Source organism: Hippocampus guttulatus, chromosome 15, assembly GCF_054856545.1.
Source record: "Hippocampus guttulatus isolate MCC_2025c chromosome 15, RoL_Hgut_1.0, whole genome shotgun sequence".
Taxonomy (NCBI): Eukaryota; Metazoa; Chordata; class Actinopteri; order Syngnathiformes; family Syngnathidae; genus Hippocampus; species Hippocampus guttulatus.
In genome coordinates, this window is record NC_141275.1 from 5,306,365 (window position 1) to 5,329,251 (window position 22,887).

Genomic DNA, 22,887 nt, shown 5'->3' on the forward strand with positions numbered 1-22,887 from the left:
GTGGAGCAAAACGACAGAAAACAAATGAGCTGTCGTGTTGGTTCTTTTTAAAACGTATACACAACTCAAGCGACTACTGGACAGGCAGGTCCTTCTCCTCTCGGTCTCCGTGCCTTCTGCTCGAGAGTGACCGCCCCTGCAAAAACGTAAATCAACGATGACTTCAATGACACTCAGAAAGGAAACACGTAATGCGCCAAACAGAAAATCAAGAGAGGAAATCGCAAAATAAATTATATGGGGGGCGGGGGGTTGTGAACACACAACAAAGGAACAAACTACACAAACAACTCCGAGACAGTCCAGTCTCCTACAAAAGGAAAGATGTTACCAGCCAAGTCTTGCGTCGTTATTAAACAAACACATGACGGAAGTCCGACAGAGCACGAAAGCAACGCATTCTCGAAAACTCTTCACAAGCATTTGCTCTGAAGCTAATTTAACTCAGTTGCGTTCACACGTGCAAATTTACACCGGTGCTGCTTCGCAAACAAGCATTTGCTCTGGAGCAAACTTTTAAACCACCTCCCTGAGGTGGATCAAATTTGGTCCGGTGTAAGCTGTTTTCCGGGGCTACGCCGGAGCTAATTTGCACGTGTGAACGCTCTATTGGGGCAGCCCCGGCGTAGCACCGGACCAAATCTTGCCGTGTGAACACCCCTTAACAGACTGAAAAATCTAACTCGTCAAGCCACTTTTCTCCTTAGCTTGTGTTGTCTCCACTGTCGTCAAGGTTTTGTCTGACAGATGTTTACAGGGGATGGGGTTATGTTTCCTTGCTGTGTGCTGCCTGGGAAAACATCTGGAGTTTGCAGGGATTCATCTGTAATCCTTTCGGCAAGCTGCGGAGCGCCCCACTGGAATTTGGATGCGTCTGTGAAGTAAGTAAGCGTTTCTGGAGAGGGGGGGGGGGGGATGATGGATCCCGCTTTGTGACAAGCTTCCCGAGGGTCAAGCGTCCTGTAAGCCTCTTACTGCTCCAGCTTTTAGGCATAAATCATTGAAACTGCCTTGACTAAAATGGCTCCAATAAACTCTGATTTAAGTCCTTCATGCATGGATGGACTGGCAGAGGGATGAAGCTTTCATGCAGATCAACACATATGCTATTTCTTGAGTCGGCCAAGCTACTAGGATGGCAATGATAGACAAACCGCTGAAGCAGCAAACACATTCACACTTGAGCCATATACCTTGAGGCAAACCTTTTCCAATGGTCTCCCTACGGAATCACTCAATTAAAGTTTAGTTCCTTCAAAACTTTCCTCATGCAGATTGAGCGATAGCATTGTACATGTCTGGTGCTTTATCGCATAGCGCTCCTACTTTCTGTTTATGTTTTAAACAAAACCACGGAAGAGTTTTCCACACAACGTCTGACGCTGACATCATCAAACACCGCCATCACGCTCCCTTGATGATAACTCAACACCTCGCACTCTTGTGGTCATTATAGTCATTACAGTCAACCACTATGTTTCAACAAAGTCAGTCACAGCAAATAGACCCCAATCTGCAGCCCTACTTGGTATGAGGGAACACATGTTGTATGCTTTGCTTTACACAAGATGTCAGTGTCAAAGCTGAGACCCGCTATTAAATGTGATAGATGTGGGTTTTATTTGTGTGTGTGTGTGTGTGAGTGTGTGTGCGTGCGTGTGTGTGTGTGTGTGAGACTGTAAAAATCAAGATAAAGTTACCCATGCGTATTCTATCCACATGTTACTTTGACTCGGGGATCGCTAACCTTTTAGAAACTAAGAATGATTTCATTAATGTGAAGGGTACCCGGTTTGATACACTCTTTTGGAATAATAAATGTGCTCAAACTATTTGGAGGAAAACCTTTATCGTCACTGAGCCAAAACAGAACTACAGACAACTCGTAGTTCTTAGGGGCTACCTCATGTCCACGGGGACCATGTTGGTAACACCTGCGTTAAATCATTTTCCAAATCAACTTTAAAGCTGGGTTGTTGCACATTCACCAAAGCTTGTATTAACGTTGCCGGAAATGTGTTCAGTTTGTGATAAACGGATCAGTCGTCAAAATCTAAATCGTCCTGAGCACACCAACACACAGTTCCATGTTAGTTACAGGTACTAAATATCCTCAGATGTCTTGCTTGTCTGCTTCGTCCTTCGTTTGGTCAGTAGTTAACTATGAATTTTGGTATTATCTCCGTTTCGTAATGGCTGTGCAGAGCTCACAAATCATTTGAGTGGAATGTTGCGGCAAAGGGGGGGAGGGGGGAGGGGGGTCAATTCAGTACACCTGAGCCGGGTAGCGCTCCGGCTTACGATGATGTGACAACGATGGCGGCTCCGAACAAAGTGTTTCAGGGGACAACAACTCACTTGAAAACGACACACACTAACGGGGCGCGACCCTTCCGAGTGTAAACTGCCAACGGTCCGCACGCACTCTGTTTGAGTGTGTGTTGGCTAATACACTTGTCAATTAGCGTCAGACAGAAACCTTTTACGTTACAATGGGTTCCTGCCAGTAATCATCACTAGATGGCATAGTAACACTAACAGGGAAACAACTCAATGGGGAACATAAAGAGACTGTAACACCGTATATACAGCGCATCGCATTATAAGTCGCACTGTTGAATGCCTTTAGGTGTGCCTTATAGTGCGGAAAATATGGTACAGTATATATAGTATCTTACAGTATATCAGCATATCCTGTATAACAACTCACATATTGTCTTCTGGATTTTCTTAGGCCATTTTTTGTGATTTCACTCCATCACAGTGTACTCATGATGGCATGAAGGAAAATTATGGTGATAAATCCGGAAGCTGCAATGGAAGTCACGGCGACAGTGATAAGCAAGAGTGTCTTGGCAGCTCATTACAATATTTGTGTGTGTGACAAAAGTGACAAATACTAGATTTCTCTTGCTTGACAAGTCACATTGCGTTAATGTCAGTGTCTCATTCAACATCTTAAAAATGTCTACATTCATTAGCCTCTGTGATGCTATGAAAAGATGTGTACAACTAACGGGACAATAACTTTGCAAAGGGTTTTGTCTGTCAAATGGCAAAGATGACTAAATTATGAAAACATCAAAGGGGTTCTCACACGACTCCATCCATCCAGTTTACACATTTAATCATTCACAATGGGCAAGCCTGATCTCAGTATGTGTTTGAATACATTTGCCCAGTGTGAATCAGGTCATTGTGGGTCTGCGACTCAAGACTTGGCACGCTGGGGGGTCCTGGCACCAACTTAGAGGATAAAGAGCGGCGAGCAGGACGGCAGCGTTGTTGTTCCACTCAGAGGAATGTAAGCAACCTTCCAGACACCCTCCTCTCTCATGCCCCGCTCACTTTAGGACATAAGCCCACACACGGATAGCAATTACTCTTTCCCTAGACACGATGACCCCGAGTTCTTGACCCAGAAGCCACCCAGCCTTGAGCCCCTTTCTCCCTTTCCCTTCAGCAAGTGAGGGCCAACAGGAAAGACAAGCATTCAGTCAGAAATGGCAGTGCTTGTTTAAGGTCACTTCCTACTGGCGTGTTGCTCAAAGTGTGCCTGTCAATCACACACAATTACACAGACTGGCTGCTCCCGAGGCCAGACAGCTTGGAGCGGGAGAAGCAGATGGCTACATAAATGTTCCTTCTCCTCTGATGTAGTCAGACTCACAGAAACACTCACATATTTTAGTATTTGAACAGTTAAGTTTGCAAGCAAAACAGAAATAGCCCCCATGAAGGAAGGATGCATAGATCATTTCTTTTATGATTACATATTCTTTTCCCCAATTTTTGGCTGGGAGGGAAAACATTTTACCTTTATTGTTGTATCTTATAATAATAATAATAAAGGGGTGGTGGGGTCCATTTTAAACAAGGCGAATTTGTTTTGTGTCTACAGCAAAAGGGAGCCATACAACCCGACTTTGTTTCATTGGGGTAACGTAATACTGTAGGTAGGCTCGTTCAAGGCAGAACTAAACATGCGACTGTCTATTGATTGATGAATAGATAATTGTCACCTTCCCGTTAACCGGGCATAAGAATTAAAAGGGCAGAAAGCAAACAACTGCTGCTTTAATAAATGCTTTGGTTCTCAACAAAGGGGAGTTTAATGATATGCTTTCTTTTTTTTACGCGTTTATTGTCGACGTACTGCTATAAAATAGTGTCACATTATTTCCATTCATAGTGTCATTTATATTTACAGACCCTGCAGTGCGAACAAAAGGCCGGAGTATACCTGTAACAAACTATAACATGGCAGGCCGAAATTCAACTAATCGTTGGGAGAAACATGGTTGATGGTTACTGACAAATATTCACATGATAGTTTCATCCCCATCCTGTTCAAATCTCCTTTGTTTCTCCTCCCATCTGAATTTGATCAAATGTGAAGCGGAAATGTTTTCCACTTAACTTAAGCCAGATGGGAAGGGATACACAGTGATTGGAAGCAATGCGAGCACGGCACTGAGCTTCATCCTCTAGTTTTACACCAGTTATTGCCAACAAGCACTTGTACTGTTGTCATGGTTGCTTTGGCTTGTCTTCTAACTACTGTTACTTGGCTGAGTTTCTCTTCAATGTTACATATCTGTGTTGGCAGTGGATTTTTGTGAAAAAAAAATCGGCTGACCATACTTACAGAAAGATTCGCATTAGCACAGAATCTCAGAGGCTTGCATTCGGTCGTTCAAGACACAGTAAAACAATGACTCAGGCAAGTCGAATGTTTTCCGCCAACCCGAATTTCTCACTTCAAATGTGTGAAGTCAGGCAAGAATGATAGCGAGCAGAGGTCCAGCTTCACCTGTTTTATGGAAGAAGATACTGCAGGACAGATGAATGATGCTAAGAGGCTAATTGGATGAGTCCGAGGGGTCATGAACAAAACCGCTTGTCATATTCCAAAGAGATTTGAGGCACAACTGGCAACTGAGATTAATGACAACTCGCTGACTGACTGCATAGTTGCTCGTGGCGGATGTTGGGCTGATTAACTGCCTCAATGGCTACATGACAGTGAAACAGGCTTAAAAGCCATCTTCGTCATTAACACTGCAGCAAACATCAAGAAAGGGCCAGCGGCTCTCCGAACAAAATGCCACCGACACACAAATCGCTACTGAGGACTTGTCTCCCATCAGACGCAATTCAACTGCAAACCTCTTCTCAAATTCAGACGAGTGAAACGGGTACTGCATTAAAGCTTAACCAACTGCAACAACATGCGTTCGGTTTTAAGATGAGGTATTCTCAAACTACCATGTCTTTTGCAACAAAAAAATAAAAAATACCCAAGTTTTAAGTTGTACTTGAAATTTCATTCAGGGATTTTGGAATTTGTGGTGTAAGTTAGGGTATTCTCTGCACTATAAAACACTTTGGATTGTAAGGTGCACCTTCAATCAATGGCCGATGTGAAAAGTATTTATTAATTTTTTTTCATATATCGTGCACATAGAACAGAAGCAACAATAGTGGCTGTGGTTATGCTATGCATCCACTAGATGGAGCTACGCTAAAGGGAATACAATACAATTCAATACAGCTTTATTTATAGAGCGTTCACAACCGCTGCAGCTGTAACACTGAGAATTGGTCAAATGGACATGAAACATAAATACAAATGGCATTACAATACAATAAACCAAAGACAAAAGTTATGAAGAGAATTGATTCAACAAAAAGCCACACAAATCATATGGGCTAAATATCCTTAGAAGTCTTGCTTGTCTCCTTCTTCCTTCATTTCGTTAGTAGTGAACAATGCTTTTGGTATTGTCTTCGTTTCATCATGCCTGCGCAGAGCTCAGAAAGTCGTTGTCGGTTTGAGTGTGTGTTGGTGAATGCAATTAGTGTCGGGCAGAACCCTTTAAGTTACAATTAGTTCCTGGCTTTTGGAAAAATTTAATGCTTTTAGGTGTGCCTCATAGTGTGGAAAATACGGTACTACAAGTTCTGGAAAATGTAAAAAATGCACCGCACCAACAGTTTTCATAGTGCTATTGTCACTAAAATAACGCATTTCTTAAAATCCCACATTTTCAAACAAATGTGAAAACGTGTCACGATAAATTATAGATTCTTATGAAAATCATATGAAGATGAAAAGATTCACTGTCGGCGCCCATGAGTTACTGTTCCCCAGGGTGAAATAGCACAAAGATTTCTTCTTTTTTTTTTTTTTTTAACCACAGGCCTACAAATCTCTGCTAAGAATAATCAGGCACTGACAAAGATAAAAGAACGTCTTGAAAAACTATCCATGCTTGACTAAATCTTTCAACATTTTTATGAGCCCTTAATAGTAGATGGATCCATAATTTCCGAGACACTGTGAGCTCAAACGATATGAGGCATATAAAAAAAAAAAAAGTGAAAAAAAACCCATATGGACTTACCTTCTCGTTATATTTGAACTTGACATAGAACCAACTGGACTTGATCATCCTTCTCTGCAGAGAGAAAATCTTTTCCAAACGCAAATGGCGACTGTGCAATATCGCTGTTGCTCCTTCTGCTTGCTCTATCTGACTGTGTCCGACTTCGAGCCTCGACGCCTGAAACTGTTTCTCATCTTGCTTAGTCTTGTGCGTGTCTGTGTGTGTGTGTGTGTGGGGGGGCGGGGGGGGGGGGTATTTGTGTGGCAGGCTTGGATAACTGACAGAAGAGCTCCACAGAAAGGATTCAGTCGTGGCGGCAGATGCCAGCAGAGGTGAACGTTTCCCCTCTGACTGTGCGGACTCTGAAGGCTCGAGCTCCGACCTCTTTCATTGTCTTCTCCCTCTTTTTAAAGCTTCCTGCTTCCACGTCAGAACGAAAGGATTTTTTTTTTGTTTTTCTGCCTTCAACGTTCCAAAGCATGCGTTCAATTCCCATCAGTTTGCCCTCGTTTAACTCTATCTCAATGTCGTGTTTTCTGTAGCGTTGTCCTTGTTATTATTTCAACAGACCTTTTTTTTTTTTTTTTGGGCTAGTCCCCTAAAGGACCCGCACTCCCACGAGACAAACACACTCTCCCGCTGAACATATGTGTTGACAAAATGCTACAGTTGTATTATTTTGACGTGAAATGTAGTACACGCTTCAGGATGAAGATTTCAAATTTTTCAAAAACGACCTTCAGAGAGTAGAAATTCATGTCGAGCGGTTTTGTTCGGTGTCTGTCATTGACTGTATGTAATAGTTGCTCAGTCAGTTCATCGGTCGGTATTGGAGCATAATGTAGTCATGTAAAAAAAAAAAAAAAGAACCGAGGTCATTAAGGGTGCAGAGAGAGGAGTTTATTTTCAATTTTGACATTTTGAGTAATATAGCACCAGAGTCAAAATGGCACAATTCCTCCAATTTGTAAGCGCCTGGGCATTCACACAAATCAAACAAAATAATTTTGTGGTATGAAGAAACATATGCTTTGAGTATCACTGCATGATTGATAATGGGCTCAAATCCGCTAATTGATGATGATGGTTTTTCGGAAATGTGTTTCAGCGCTTTATTAAATACACATGGCTTGCAAGGACAACAATTAGCTTCAGGGGCAAAGGAATGAAAGGACAAGAAGTTCATTGTTTCAGCAGGCAGAATAGGGAAGATTTTTTTTTTTTAATGCTCCAGATTGGGGAAAACTATGAATTATGTTTTGCTTTTTCATTGTTGTTGAAACGGGTAGGTTCATAGGTTTCCACTTGTTTTCTGTCTTTTCTCCTTCTTACATTTGAAAAGCAATGGAAAAGCTTTGGTGCCCTGGAACCTCATACCCAGACAGCCTAGCGACGTTAATGCTGTCGATTTACGGTGGAAATCTCTCTTTGCGTGACACGAGAGCCGCAAATGGTGTATGCCTGTGTACGACCTGAGCGATGGCAAACAACTTAGCTTGTGTGCTGACAAGAAACACACAGAGAATCCTGGCCTGACACTTGCAGCTACAGCAGCGCAAACATTCAGCCGTTCGAGGCAACAGTGCATCAGCCGCGCTTTATATTCGGATCTAATTTGCTGCCACAAAGGCAGAGAGTAAAAGGAGAAATTGCCTCGTGGAAAGATCTGCTCACTTTTGATCTTTGAAAAGATGTTAAAGGCCGCTTTAATCTTTTAAGCTTCTGGGGTTGTTACAAGGCCTGCACAACAAAGGTTTGAATAATGTAATCGAAGGAATAAGAAGGAACAAAGGAGAGGCGAGGGAGGAAACTGAGCCCGTGTAGCAATATTTCCCCCCCGTCAGGGAGTGTATGTACTGAAGGGTTGTGTTTTATTTTCATCATAACCTCTGTTGGGCTCATTTCTTTTGTTCCAACTCCTGTGAAGACTTTTGGACATGACAACTTGTTTTTTTTGGGGGGGGGGGGGTTCTTTCCCCCCAACATGTTTTCCTGCAGGGTTCAGTTCATGACAACCACGGGAGGGGGGTGGTGTTTAGGTGCTGTCTCATATTCTTGATTCAGAATCCAAAATAGTGCAAAAGGTTTGAACAACTAGAATGCACTTTGCCTTTATACTTCCAATCATGTAATGAGATGAGATACTGAGACCGCCAAATCGGATGCCGTCAACACCCTTGCTGTGCCTTGAAATTCTTTCCGTAAATGTTATTTATGAACAGACTCAGGTGACAAAGGGCAGCGCCTTGGTGGAGTCCGACCCTCACTGGAACCAAATCCGAATTAGTATCAGCCAAACGGACCAAACTCTGGTTTTGGTCATACAGGGATCAAATCCCCCAGGGTTGCCCAAGTCCACAAAGCACCAACCCAGTCTACATGGTTGAGTGAACTCCCATTAATGCTTGCCGAGAGCGTAGAGCTGGTCCGCTATTCCACAGCAAGGACAGACCCTCCTCTCCAGCATCCCTTAACCCTTTCATGCACAAATGATAACCTTAAACCTGATAAGATGTCCACTGGAGTAACCGCTGTCCCTGAAAGGGTTCGATTTACCTGACCAGGGAGGCTAAGGAGTGTGATCCACCTATTGTTGGACCACACCTTCGGCATGTCAAGGACAACCCCACAACATCCAGAGTTGTTTGGAACTACGAGCAGATCTCATCCATCCCCTGCGGGGGCCTTGCCACCATGGAGCTTTTTAACCACCTTGGTGACCCCAATCCCATTGATAGGGAAGCCTGCCTCTGAGAGCCCATCCCAGCTGTCTTCAGGCAGTAGGCGGGGGACACCCTGAAACGGTTGCCAGCCAATCGCAGGGCACACACAGACGAACAACCATCTGCGCTCACATTCACACCGAGGGACAATTTAGAGTGTTCAATCAGCCTGCCACGCATGTTTTTGGTATGTGGGAGGAAACTAGAATACCCAGAGAAAACCCGCGCCGGCACGGTGCCAACATGGAAACTCCACACAGGAAGTCCGGAGCTGGCATCGAACCCGGTACCTCTGCACTGTGAGGTCGAGGCGCGAACCATTCGTCCACCGAGCCACCCCAATTTAAATCAATAATGGAAAATTCTATTAAATGTTCTTTCAAATCTCATTAGATTAAAATTATTAGTTTGCAAAAATCTGCACTTTCTGGTTTGGGGGATGAGCACAATCTTGGTGAATACGAAGCATGTTTGGTAAATGAAGGAAAGCGTATACATGAACCGATCACGTCTGCTTTCTTGACTCTGCTCCGCACACACTGGGCGCTAGCATCCTAATATGGCACGACACAGTGCATGTTCCGTCTCTTCCGCTCCGCAGGCTGTATTGGCCGCCACCACAAAGGTTATTTCCTGCTCACTACACACAAACAGATATTAGTGATGAAGCTGACTCTTGCTGATGGCCAGATAATATAGTTCCCCATCTAGGCCACAGCCAGGAAATAACATTAGCCCCCCGCACTCTCTCCTCCTGCTAACACTGGAGATCATGGCACTGGACAGTCTTACACGGCCACTAATTGTCGCTGCCGTGCACAGGTAAACGTTTATTGATTGTCATTGTACACACGTAAAAAAAGGGGGATGAAAGTACAGTTTGAGCTGGCCGTGAATCCAAGTTGTCAATTTAAGAAAATACAAAAGGAGAAAGTATTGTAAAAAAGTCAACAGTGACGACACACACAAACACAAACACACACACCCAAAACATTGTATTCATTATTTTTTTGAAATATATTTTTCATCATTCCTTTAGATTTGTTGGCCATTTTGTTGCGCTTGAATGTCTTCCCTTTTCTCCAGTTTGGAACTTACTAAGCAGTTGTTTTGCGCCCACAGACACCTGAGAGGCGAATACTATGGTGTAGTGTGTTTACATGCATCCAACCTTGAAAAGGTCCCCAGGGGGATAAAACAGGCGGATTCACATACAGACAAACACAAAAACTCAAACCATGACTCCATTTGGAGCCCATTTGGAGCCTTATTCAGCAGGCCGTTTCGGCAGGGGTTTAGTTGAAGAGGTGAAAATGGCTGCATCGAGAAAACAGGAGGAGAAATAGTTCCATAATTCACTGACTATACAGATAAATGAAGAGGGCCCATCTTTGTGATGTTTTCCTTCACCTTCATTCTTGAATGCGTCGGCACGCATTAGCCCTCTTTTTTTTTCCTACTGGAGAAATGGCCCAGAACCTCAGCTGTTGCCTCATTGGCTGGCTGAACCAGATGAAAGCAGGAAAGAGATAGAAACACAGACTAATTGCTTACAGACAGGGCACGCGGTGGAAGGAGATTTTTTTTTTTTTTTTTTTTAAACAAAGAGGATGGTTGATGTGAGCCAGGACATTGGCATTTACAAGGAATGAATAACATTCATTTTCATTCATTTTCCCAACCGCTTTGTCCTCACTAGTGTCGGGGGGTCGCGGGGGGTACTGGAACCTATCCCAGATGTCTTCGGGCAGTAGGTAGGGGACACCCTGAACCGGTTGCCAGCAAATCGCAGGGTACACAGAGACGAACAACCATCCATGCTCACACTCACACCTAGGGACAATTTAGAGTCAAACTCAAGGCCCGGGGACAGATCTGGCCCGCCACATCATTTTTTGGGGCCCGCGAAAGCAAATCAAGCATGTCAACCTCCATGATGCTTGTTAAAATCTTGAACAACATTGAAAATTGTCATATGTAATTAATAAGAGACATATTGTCAACATTTTCTTGTGACCAAACCCCTCATTCCAGTAACTTAAACAATAGTTGAATAAATCGTTACTATTGACTTTATTTAGATGGGTTCAGTCATAATGGCCCTCCAAGAGAAACCGTAACTAAAATGTGGCCCACGACAAAAATGAGTTTGACACCCCCAATTTAGAGTGATCAATCAGCCTGTCATGCATGTTTTGGGAATGTGGGAGGAAACCGGAGTACTAGTGGAAAAGTCACGCAGGCCCGGAGAGAACATGCAAACTCCACACAGGAAGGCCTAGGCCCACAACTTCTACACTGTGAGGTTGACGCGCAATTACTGGATCACCGGGCCGCCCTCTGTGAAATTGATGTGTCCAAATAAATGGGCTCTCTCATTATAGTAATATTACACAGTGATTTCCTGATGAGTCACTTTCTGTCCCCGCATCTGTCTGTCCAAGTGTTGTAAGCCACAGGTTTTTTGTTTTGTTTTGTTTTTTCTCATCCAAACAGCCTAGTGTCCTTTGCATGCCAAATTGTTTAATTGGGGCACAATTGATTGTGCTCCATGAATTCCACCCAGCAAATGGCAAAGGGCCATGCAAACACACACTTGACCAAGAAAAACAAGTTGAACAAATCCGATCTCGGTACCGCCAGGATTATTCCTGGCTCCAATTAAAGTAGAGGCGGCACTATTCTGAGCATCCGCATGCATGAGTATGTGCTTTTTCATTTACTTATTTTTCTTTCTTTCTTTCTTTACTTATAAGCAAACTAAAAAGCCCGTTGGATATTTTGTGGTAGTGTTCCAGAAACAAACATGTACCAGTAATTGAAACCATGGCAACAAGCACTGCCCAAGTGCTTGCTTAAGTGAATAATGCATTCATAGGTTCTGTGGCATGGCCATTTTAGACAATATTTTTTAAGCTCTCTAGTCCATGTGTGCCCTTGGCACGCTGAAGTCTCCCCCCCAGAAAGTATAAACACAGTAAAGAAAAATCAATCGTGAATTTTTGGCAACTTTCAGAGTAACGTGTTTTAAGTGCTACTTCCTTCTTTAAGGCTTTTTTTTTTTAATGAATTGATGATTTATGTATAGCTGTCATCTCGTGACGCTTTAAGGTATGCAGTCTGCAGTTTGTGTGTATGGCTGTCTCACATGACTAGAGATAATATAAGATACTGTGTGTCAACTGCGGTAAATCCAATACCCATCAGTTACAAATCAACAAATAGTACTTATACTGTATATTAAAATCTCGTTAAGAAATTTGCTCTTTTCAAATATAAGCTCTTGAGGCTGCACAACATTAATCAGGGAACTGTTGAACATACTGGTGAGAGGCAAGAACATACAAATGTAATAAATAATTGAGGGCATGAGTGGGTGGAATGAAGAGTGAAAAGAAAGTGATTTCATTCCGACCCGCTGTACTGCAAAATCAAGCTGGGCTGTTGGTTTATTTTTGGAGTCAGAACTGGTCTTAAATCTTCCAACGACTTGTTTTACAACTACAGACAGTGATACACTAGTTGCGATGGAACAATTTATCTTCACTCTGTCAACCATCAAGACCAATTAGCCTAAATGACTGCATAATGTAAGCAACAGTTAGAAACAAGCAAATTCTAAAAGAGGTTTGTGTCCACCCATTTGTGGCAGAACGGTAATAGCTGAATTTACACAATGTACATAAATAAACAGTAGACTCTTGGCTTCAGTATACTGTAATTTGTTTTTGGACATTTTGTTGGACCGGCTGGTGGTCCAGTGGTAAGCGCGTCAACTTCACAGTGCAGAGGTCGTGTGCTAGATCACGGCTCCGGCCATCCTGTGTGGAGTTTGCATGTTCTCCCCGTGCCTGTGTGGGTTTTCTCCGGGTATTCCGGTTTCCTCCTATAACATGCATGGCTGGCTGATTGAACACTCTAAATTGTCCCTAGGTGTGAGTGTGCGCGTGCATGGTTGTTCGTCTCTGTGTGCCCTGCGATTGGCTGGCAACTGATTCAAGGTGTCCCTCCGCCTACTGCCCAAAGACAGCTGGGATAGGCTCCAGCACCCCCCGCGGCCCTTGTGAGGATAAAACAGATCAGAAAATGGATGGATGGATGGATATTTTTTTGTGTGTGTAAAGATCATCTGGGTTTGTATTTGCTTGATTTTCATACCAATAAAAAAAAATTCATTACGTTTTATATAAAGTGTCCACAATGCAAGCTTTTATTAACAGCAGTCTGCTCCGCAACACTCGGGCAGCGGCAATGTCACACATCCTGTCAAAAGTCAGAACTTCAAAATGAAAAAAATAAAGTCTAGTAACAGTTTCACGACACTTTCGTGTGCCACATCGTTGCTTGCAGTTGCACTCAGTAAACATGCCCAAAGAAAACTTTTTGGGAGTGTTACTCTTAAATAAGGCTCTGTGGGGCCAACCAAATGGTGGTGAAATTGGTCTTATACTGCCACAGTTTCATTTTGAAGTGCTGACTTTTGACAGGATGTTACGATGACGTTGAGCAAACTTGTCAGAGTGTTGTTGAGCAGAACGCGATGCTTGTTATTGCTTTGACTTGAGAAGAAATGCTCGCATTGTCCACTGAAAACATTTGACACAATACGACAGAACGTTCGGCATGACAGCCATTTCATAAAATACAAGAAGAAACATGAAACATGGCTCCCTCCATCTGACCTCCAATGTCGTTAATAAAAATGTTCATTTCTTCACTTTATGAATTTCAAATCATTATTTTAGTTACTTTAAATGTATTTATTTATTAGTATTATTATTCATAAAATGTACTTTTGGGGGGATAATTTGCTATGGTAAATATTGCATCGAATTTCATTTTGATTCGGACTTGCTGGAACTGATTCATCAAGAAAAACGTATTGTACGTTGTCCTTCTATCACTCAATAACCTTAAAACGGGACGGAGCCAACATGTCCGCTCCAGACATCTGTTGCAAATCTTAAACATCTTGGTTGGCTCTATGACAAAGCTGGTACATCTGGTGACACAATGCTGAAGTGACCGGATGGGCGGCCATTGGTGCTCTACCTCCATTAGCCCACCTCCAACAATTTTGTGAGCAATGCTGCAATGCCCCTCCCCCACCATAAAATAAAAATAAAAGAACATCTGACCTCGTTCCCCTTAACATCACACACATTAGCGATCAGAAACCGCTCCTCCCGTAGATCTTCACGAAAAACCCCAAAGTGACCTTGTGTACTGGTCTCCTTAACTTCGCAAAGTGTACATCATGCAGATGAACTCGGAGGCGGTTCGAAGCCATCCATGAGCAGGGGAGCTTTAAGGATGCTGTGCTTCCAGCTAACGTCAAACCGAGTGAATGGAAGAGCAAACTTTATCCGGTGGAAGTTGAATTCATGGAAGGAGGATGACCCTTTCCTTCCCCATGGATACCATTATGCTTCCAACCTCGCATCCCTTAGATGTCTGCAGTCACCTCACCACAAGAGCACAATTATCACACTAATCTGTTCTACAACTATGATCTGTACCTAATATAGCCAAGCAACTACTGTATGATGGTGACCATGAAAAGCCTTAACCATCCCTGAACACATATGAGACATATTGGCTGTGACAAAGTAGGACCTCATCATACTGATTGCTTATGTTGAAATATCTCACGCACCCCCGTAGTCCATGCTCCTTAGCATCATTAAGGCACGGGGATGCCAAAACCCTTTGGGAGAGGTGAAGAGCGCACCGTATTGATTGGAACCTGAGAATGCCTTGTGTGGCCGTGATAGAAGAAATGTGTGTGAAAAGGGAGATAAAATGTTACATTGTATGTGACCTCCATCTCACACTGTTGTTCTATCATTTGCATCGAAACAAGTCACAACAAACTTAATATAGGCACAAGCGTGAACTCGCGATGATCCCTGACATGCACTTGACATTGAGCTGCCGAGTTAGTCCTTAGCATTTTTTTTTAACCGTCTGGAGTTCAAGTGTATTGTACAGCCGGAGGCAAGTGAAAAAATCTCGTATTAATGTATGAGAGCCTCACAGTGACATTTTGCAATAATTTTGTGACTTGGTTGACACGCTATATAATAACTGAACAAACAACAAACAAATAGTTGACTGATTTTAAAAGTAATAATCTGTCATTTTTTATTTTTATTTTTGTGTACAAGTTATAATATGATGTGATGATTAAACATTTATTCTGTTTCACTGTTGTAATGGCCCTGCGAGGGAAGACGTAACTCCAAAGTGGCCCGTGACAAAAATGATTTTGACACCACTGCTCTTCTGCATCATGACTGAAACAATTAGGGCATAGAAATAAAAAAATAAATAAACAACAACAACAGCAGAAATGTCTGAATAAGCCAACCAATTAAATTTAAGTTGGGGAAGTAATATTCTCATTCGACTCATTAGAACCACGTAAACCTTCAACATCAAACATTTATGTGCCTGTGTTATGGAATTAAAAAAGTTGCTTGTAATAAATTGGCGTTACAGCCCAGTGATGGGATATTTGACGGAATATTGACGGGATATTTTTGAATGCAACATACTGCTTAAATTCTGGCTGCAGCTCATCAACATCCACCGGTAATTGAGCTAATCAATTACAGCAGGGGGTGTCAAACTCACTTTTGTCGCGGGCCACTTTGGAGTTACGTCTTCCCTCGGAGGGCCGTTATGACAGTGAAACAAAACACATGTTTAAGATAAGATAAGATAAGTATTCTCCATTGTGAGACTAATAAATGTTTTCTTATCTTATCCTATTTATTACACATGAAATTTGACATTTAGGTACAGATTTTAGCAAAGCTCATGCAAGTTGACATGCTTGATTTGCTTCCGCGGGCCACATAAAATGATGTGGCGGGTCGGATTTGGCCCCCAGGCCTTGAGTTTGACGCCTGTGAATTACAGTATTTCTCAGTTATGATTTTGGTGTGTTAAACCCAATGAACAGGAAGTATATATTGTTTTTGCATGATTTAGATGGTGATTGGTTTCTTTCGTACAATTTTATTTATACTATAATATCTGCAATTAGGATGACATTAAATATTAAAATTACATATATAATCATTTTACAGACATTGATGGATGGGCATTGACTGTTCAGCAACATTTTAAAATGAAATCCCTGGCTAGGGAGGCCCGGTGGTTAGCGTGTCGACCTCACCGTGCAGAGGTACCGGGTTCAATTCCAGCTGCGGCCTCCCTGTGTGGAGTTTGCATATTCTCCCCGGGCCTGCATGGGTTTTCTCCGGGTACTCCGGTTTCATAACACATTCCAAAAAAAACATGCATGGTTGGCTGATTGAACACTCCATAGTGTCCCTAGGTGTGAGTGTGAGCGTGGATGGTTGTTTGTCTCTGTGTGCCTTGCGATTGGCTGGCAACCAGTTCAGGGTGTCCCCCGCCTATTGCCCAAAGACGGCTGAGATAGGCTCCAGCACCCCCCACAACCCTTGTGAGGATAACCGGATCGGAAAATGGATAGATGGCTGGATCCCTCACTAGATATTTTGCTCATTAAAGTCTGGTAGGGTGACTTTAAACTGAAGAGGATCTTGGCACACACACACACACACACACACACGCACACACACACACACACACACAAACACACACACACACACACGCACACACATACGTGCACACGCACACACGAATGCACGCACACAAACTCGAGAGGCACTTCAAATACCTCCTCAAACAGGACTTTTTCCCCTGCAGAGTGGCATATTTTTCACAGGAGAAATGACTGGCGTGCGAGGCACTTTGTTTGGAGACATCCCTGCTTGGTTGTAATGTGTCGCTGGATAATGAGCTCGAGTTATTTTAGCTTCATTATCGCCCACCGGGTCCCCTGCATCAGGGAACATCACAGTAAATTGGCTCTGCGATACTGTAATAAGGCACTGAGACAGAATTGTCGAGTGTCTGTCAGGATGTGTCTGCCACTGCGCCGTCATTAAAGCAAGTACAGACATAACTCATGATGGCTTGTAGGGTAAAACCTTGATATCATTCTCCCTTCATGAATCAATGGCTTTGTAGAGAGCTTTTTTTTTTAAATTCTGCTTCTTTTTATGTGCGTTTTTTAATGTTAACCCTCCTGTTATGCATTCCAGCTAATGATCATCGGATCGGTGGCGCTTGCTTTGTCCTGAAATATAAATGGGAAAAGCTCAACTTAGCCCTTTGACGGCAATTAGAAACAGGACCGTTTTTCAGACATGCCACCAGCGCCGGACTCCGAGCATCAACAGTGAAAGGAGGGCTGTAATGTCAAAGCAGATCTCAGAAGAGGGGGATTTCCACGTGTTCAAGTATTCTCCTTACCTAGCAGCAGAGGGTGCCACCACCTCACAAAAAAACATCACGGCAAACTACATGACTGAAGGGCCTGTTTCCTAATCAGGATTGGCAAAAAAAAACAAAACTGGAGTAGACGGAGCCAACAGTCGCAGTGTACTGCCTCCATCAATTACATATTATTATTATTATTTTCCCCAGTGCGTCATCATATTCAAGTGCTTGCTTGAGGTGATGTTTGAGGCCACAAACCTCAGCTTTTCTGTGTATTACTAGCAAGACATGACAAAGAGTGTTGACAAAGCAAACGCATACGTTTGTCAAAGCACCGCAGATATCTAGGGAAGCATGACTGTTCTCAGGAGGATTTATTGTTTCTTATCTTTCCCCGGGCCCATTGTGGCAGGCAACTCCCAGTCGGGTAAAACACAGATGGCTATTTCTCTCACTTTGCCTTGGGGCTATGGTGAAAACCAGGCGGAGAAGGCCACCTCTTCAGCCTGCGGTGGTCAAGAGCTGGCACCGTTATGAAGGCATGAGGGAGAAGAGACGAGGCGGGGAGCCTCGCTTCCCTGTGGGTTGCTCTGAGAAACTATCTCCATCTGCTCATCTGGGCCAAAGCTGTCACTATTTCCTTCATCGACAGCATATGTGGCTGAATGTACAGCATGTCTAATAAATACAACATGTTGTCCTGAACGTCAGAAACCAACCTGTATTCTTTTTTTTGTTTTGTTTTAATATACAGTGGTACCTCTACTTACAAACGTCTCTTCATACGAAATTTTCAAGTTACAAAACATCTCAACAGTAAAATATTACCTCTTGTTACGAAAGAAATTTCAAGATACGAAAGATAAAAATACAGGATGGGCTGCTACTCACAGCTCCAAGTTTCCGGAACGTAACATACTGATAGCTGCTCTGCCATTGGCGATTACCGAGCATCCTCCTGGCATCCCATTGGCTAAGAGGTACTTCTACCGTATGTGTCGATGCAGCGTCCTCGCCATTCGCCCCTCGGGCCATGAGGTATTCCGATAATTTTACGGAAATGTGAGTCGAGCGATCCCTCACTATGCTGATGGTTGCTTTGGATGCTTTCAAAGGATTGTTAAGAGACAAAGCAAACGTCCTTGGATCAGTTCTTTGCAAAACGGCAGGCAAAAACCACTTCTGAGAGAGAACATGAACTAAAGGGGGAAAAAACGATTAGGACGCAGTTAAGTTAAATGACTATCATTTTTATTCTTTGTTTTTTTACATTATGCACAACTCTCATTTATTGTGCAATGATCTAATTGTTACATGTATTTGTGACATATTTTGAGGCATTTTATGTTTTAGAAAACATTTATGGCTGAATTTTTGGGGGTGCTTGGAACGGATTAGGGCATTTACATGGAAAACGAGTCTCTACTTACAAATTTTTCTAGTTAAGAAATTTCTTCTAGAACCAATTAATTTCGTAAGTAGAGGTACCACTGTAATATTTGGACAGCATGGTTAGATGAGTGGCTCCCCCTTGATAGGTTATGTATCTGAATTTCGGCTCAGGTCTGTGGTGCAGTTTTCATGTTCTCCCAGTGTTTGATCGGGTACCTCAGCTCCGTCCCATATTCCAGAAAAATACATGTTAGGTGCATTCAAGACTTAACAAGGTCAATGTTAGTATTTCACACCGAGTTTTGTTTGTCTGCATGCACCATGTTATTTGCTTGCAACCAGCCCAGCGTGCGCCAGGCTTCTTTCTTCAAGTCATTCGTGATAGACTCCAGTTTGACTGCAACCCTAATGAGGACAATCAGTAGGGATAATGGATGGAATGATGTCGATTGTTTTCCTGTAGGCTGTAAGTCTTACGAGAGTCATGAATAACTTTTATCCGGCGCCAGGTTAAGCGGGACCCATCCATCTGAATAAATCAGACTTCACTCGATTAAAGAGCAGGGAGAGACAGTAGATACTGAGCTAAAGGTAAGGGAACAATAACTATTATCTCCTTCCGAATTGAGATCTGTCTGGATTGAAGTAGAGGAGCAACAATGAGTTCACTGAGTCAGTGGCGAATGTGTAATGAGCAGTGAAAACAGGATAATCGTATCTTGCCGCAGGGCGGATGCATTGTGAGTGCACGTAACGCAACGAAACGGAAAGAATGTGTTCTGATGCTATCTAGCAGATGTCAAGCTCTCATATCTGGATGGGTTCAATGTATTGTTAACAGCTTGTTCATCCTCACTGTGAAACTGGAATGCCAGACGGTGTTGAGAACAGACCAAGTTTGGATCTTTTGTCCTTTTTTTATTACACTGGCTTTGCTGTGGTGTCATTGTCATCGGACAAGGGGGGGGGGACATCCAGGGCACTCAGTCAGTATGTCAGCATCAGGCTACATTCATCACTTGGCTGATTTTAAGAAACCATAGCCGTCATCATACACTTCTATTCTCAGATGTTTGATAATCGCAGTGTTTTCTGTTTTTTATTATCCTGATCTATACAACACAGACATTCCACCTAATTTCCTCATTCTTATGACCGATTAAATTTAGTCAGGTGCCCATACAATGCCATGACACATATCCATATTATGCCTTTTGTTCATACAAAAAAGTCTACGTATAAATTCTGTGATTTGAATCACACAATACACGTTTTTATATGAGGGTGGATGGAATGCTTGTGACTAAAGCATGCAATATTTATAAAATCCTAACTGGAGAGAGAATTTCAGGCTTTGGAAAATAATGTATGCATGAGATGTAGATATTTCAGGCTAATGAAACGTAACATTTGCAGATTTCAGTTGACATAATATTGTAATCACTGATGTCACTTTAGTTGCATATTTTGACACAATCTGTTCTCAGGGATTGTTAAAAATATAGATGGCAAACGTTTCGAGATGGCATGTCGCAATTTCATGAAAAAATCAATAAGGTATTGGTACACTTACTTGACACCCAATTTCTTCCCTAAATTCAATTTCAAGGTGCTGCATTAACGCTCATAAATGACAAAGAATAAAATTATACACTCTAAGCACTCATATATGAAGAAATCAATAAAATAATAGTCTCTGATCAAAACTAAGGAGAGGGGAAGGGAATACGTACATAACGCTCCTTCCCCATAATGACAAGCAAGAAGGGGGAAACAATTTGGCGCATAGCAGTAGTAGCCCTCCCCCCCCGCAAAAAAAAACAAACAAAAAACTGAAGTTGTGAAAAATGAGCCCTGAGGATTTCCTTTTAGCATGTCTTCATTAAATTCTCAGTCCCACACGTGAAAAATGAATCTGTTCCAAATGATATTAGCTTTGATGAGGCCTCACCATAATTATTTTGGATGGTGGTCATTTTTGTTGTGGTTACTCTTAAGCAGATGCAATGGGTGTCTGTATTGTCTCAGAAGAAGATGAGTAAGTTAGCACCTGTACTTGTTAAGAAGGAAAAAAAAAACAGTTTGCATGCATTGAAATCAAAAACATGTTAACTGAATGAAGACATCTGTTTAACAATGCATTCAAGCTAAAGGGGGGGGGGGGGGACTAATTCTTGAGGTTTTATTAAGGAGAAATATTAACATTGGAAAACTGAGTCAAGCCCTGGCAGCTCTCTCTGGAATTCTCTCTATCAAAAAGCCTGCAACTTCATCTTTGCTAACTGATTTATCGAGATTGCTGGTCTTTAAGGAGACATTTGAAGGGAACAGAGCATTTTTATTGGGGCCATGCTGGGTAAATACCAGACCCATGACCTATTTAATAGAGGAGATAATGTAGCGCTCAGGGTGAGCCCAAACGGGTGTGTTTCTCTCCCATCTATGGCAATTCCACAAATACTGACCCTACTGTTTTGTGAATTTAGGTGAGTTTGATCAGGGGGACAGCCAGCACGATTTTGAGCTTTGCGGACATGTGTGGTGGATGTCATTGGAATGCATTCATAAAAATGACAAAAGCATGTGTCAAACCCTCTGAATCATTTCAGATTATTATTATTATTATTATTATTATTATTATCTTTGTTCAGTATCTATAAAAGCATCCCACTGGCCGCAGCACTGCATTTACCTGAAGCACTAAAATGCTCAAGACAGTCCTAATGACATCATTACAGTCCACATAGATCTAGTTTATAAATCCCCCACCCATCCAAGGTACCTTTGAAAGGAAAAGCAGTCATTACAATGTAAGGTGACTAATACGCCAATGACACTTATGATGCACATTATGAATATCGCGAAGGGCCTGTGGCAAATACACCTTACGTCATTTTTTTTCCTGGCGACGTACTATCACAATAAACTCAATTAAAAGGTATTGTGTTGTACTGACACCTGGTGGTCGGTGATTAGCGCAATGACCTCACAGTGCAGAGGTATCTGGTTCGATTCCAGCTCCGGCCTTCCTGTGTGGAGTTTGCATGTTCTCCCCGTACCTGCGTGGGTTTTCTCCGGGTACTCTGGTTTCCTCCCACATTCCAAAAACAAGCATGGCAGGCTGATTGAACACTCTAAATTGTGCCTAGGTGTGAGCGTGAGTGTGGATGGTTGTTCGTCTCTGTGTGCCCTGCGATTGGCTGGCAACCGGTTCAGGGTGACCCCCACCTACTGCCCAAAGACCGGTGGGTTCGGCTCCAGCACGCCCCGCGACCCTTGTGAGGATAAAGTGAATCAGAAAATGGATGGATGGATGTTGCACTGACATTCCGCCAGTTTATCGGAAACAATTGTTTAAAGGGCTCTTAAAGGGGAAGTCAACCCAAAAATATTATGTTTTACGTAGACCCATTAGTCTAAACAAGACATTTTGATTAATATTACATCTGTGCAAAAAGTGGGGTTTTTTTGGTGGAATTGTTTTGCATATTAATCATGTGATTTTCATGACATTTATCATGGAATAATTCAGGTACTGATTCAATTACTTTTTGAGGAAGTAATAAGTAACTATAATTAATTTTGCCCGACACTGCTCATTTCAATGACTATATATTTTTATACTGAACACACAAATCATTCTCCTTCGCTAAGTGGAAGCTTTTCTTCCTCTTCAATCTCTCGAAGCAAAGGCGAGGACTCTCCAAGTTATAAACAAACACATTTTATAGTCCTCTCAGTGAGATGAAAACAAAAAAAACAAGAATGAAAATCCAGAAGGATGTGCACTCTTGAACATTCATCAGTAGCCGGATATGTAAACACAAGCAGATTAAAGACGGAAGCGGGATTTGAAATAGAGTGCCGTTGATGGTGGCTGGACAGCCAAGAGAAAACGCTTCCTCCAACACCTCTGGCCTGCTGCCCGGGATTTGATTGACAGCTGAATGGGGCCCGGGCTTTTAAGTGGTCGACACTTTGCCAAAAGTGCAGACACTTAATTTTTTCACAAATTGACTCTGAGGGTTGTTAGGAATGAGAGCAAGCAGCAAGTTGGGCAGTGAATG

The 22,887-nt window shown here is 42.5% G+C and overlaps 1 protein-coding gene across 10 annotated transcripts in view; it reads right to left on the minus strand.

Annotated features, from left to right (window-relative positions):
• auts2a (activator of transcription and developmental regulator AUTS2 a) overlaps positions 1–22,887 on the minus strand; it is a 300,321-nt gene that overhangs the window by 219,807 nt on the left and 57,627 nt on the right. For 2 of the 10 annotated variants that reach the window (XM_086130432.1, XM_086130431.1), the window contains exon 1: positions 6,408–6,549. The exons of the other annotated variants lie outside the window; for them this stretch is intronic. In XM_086130432.1, the coding sequence (XP_085986558.1) occupies positions 6,408–6,455 (48 nt within the window). In that variant the 5' untranslated portion in view covers positions 6,456–6,549. Of the gene's footprint in view, positions 1–6,407; positions 6,550–22,887 lie in introns of those variants that run through there. 10 annotated transcript variants of the gene reach the window in all.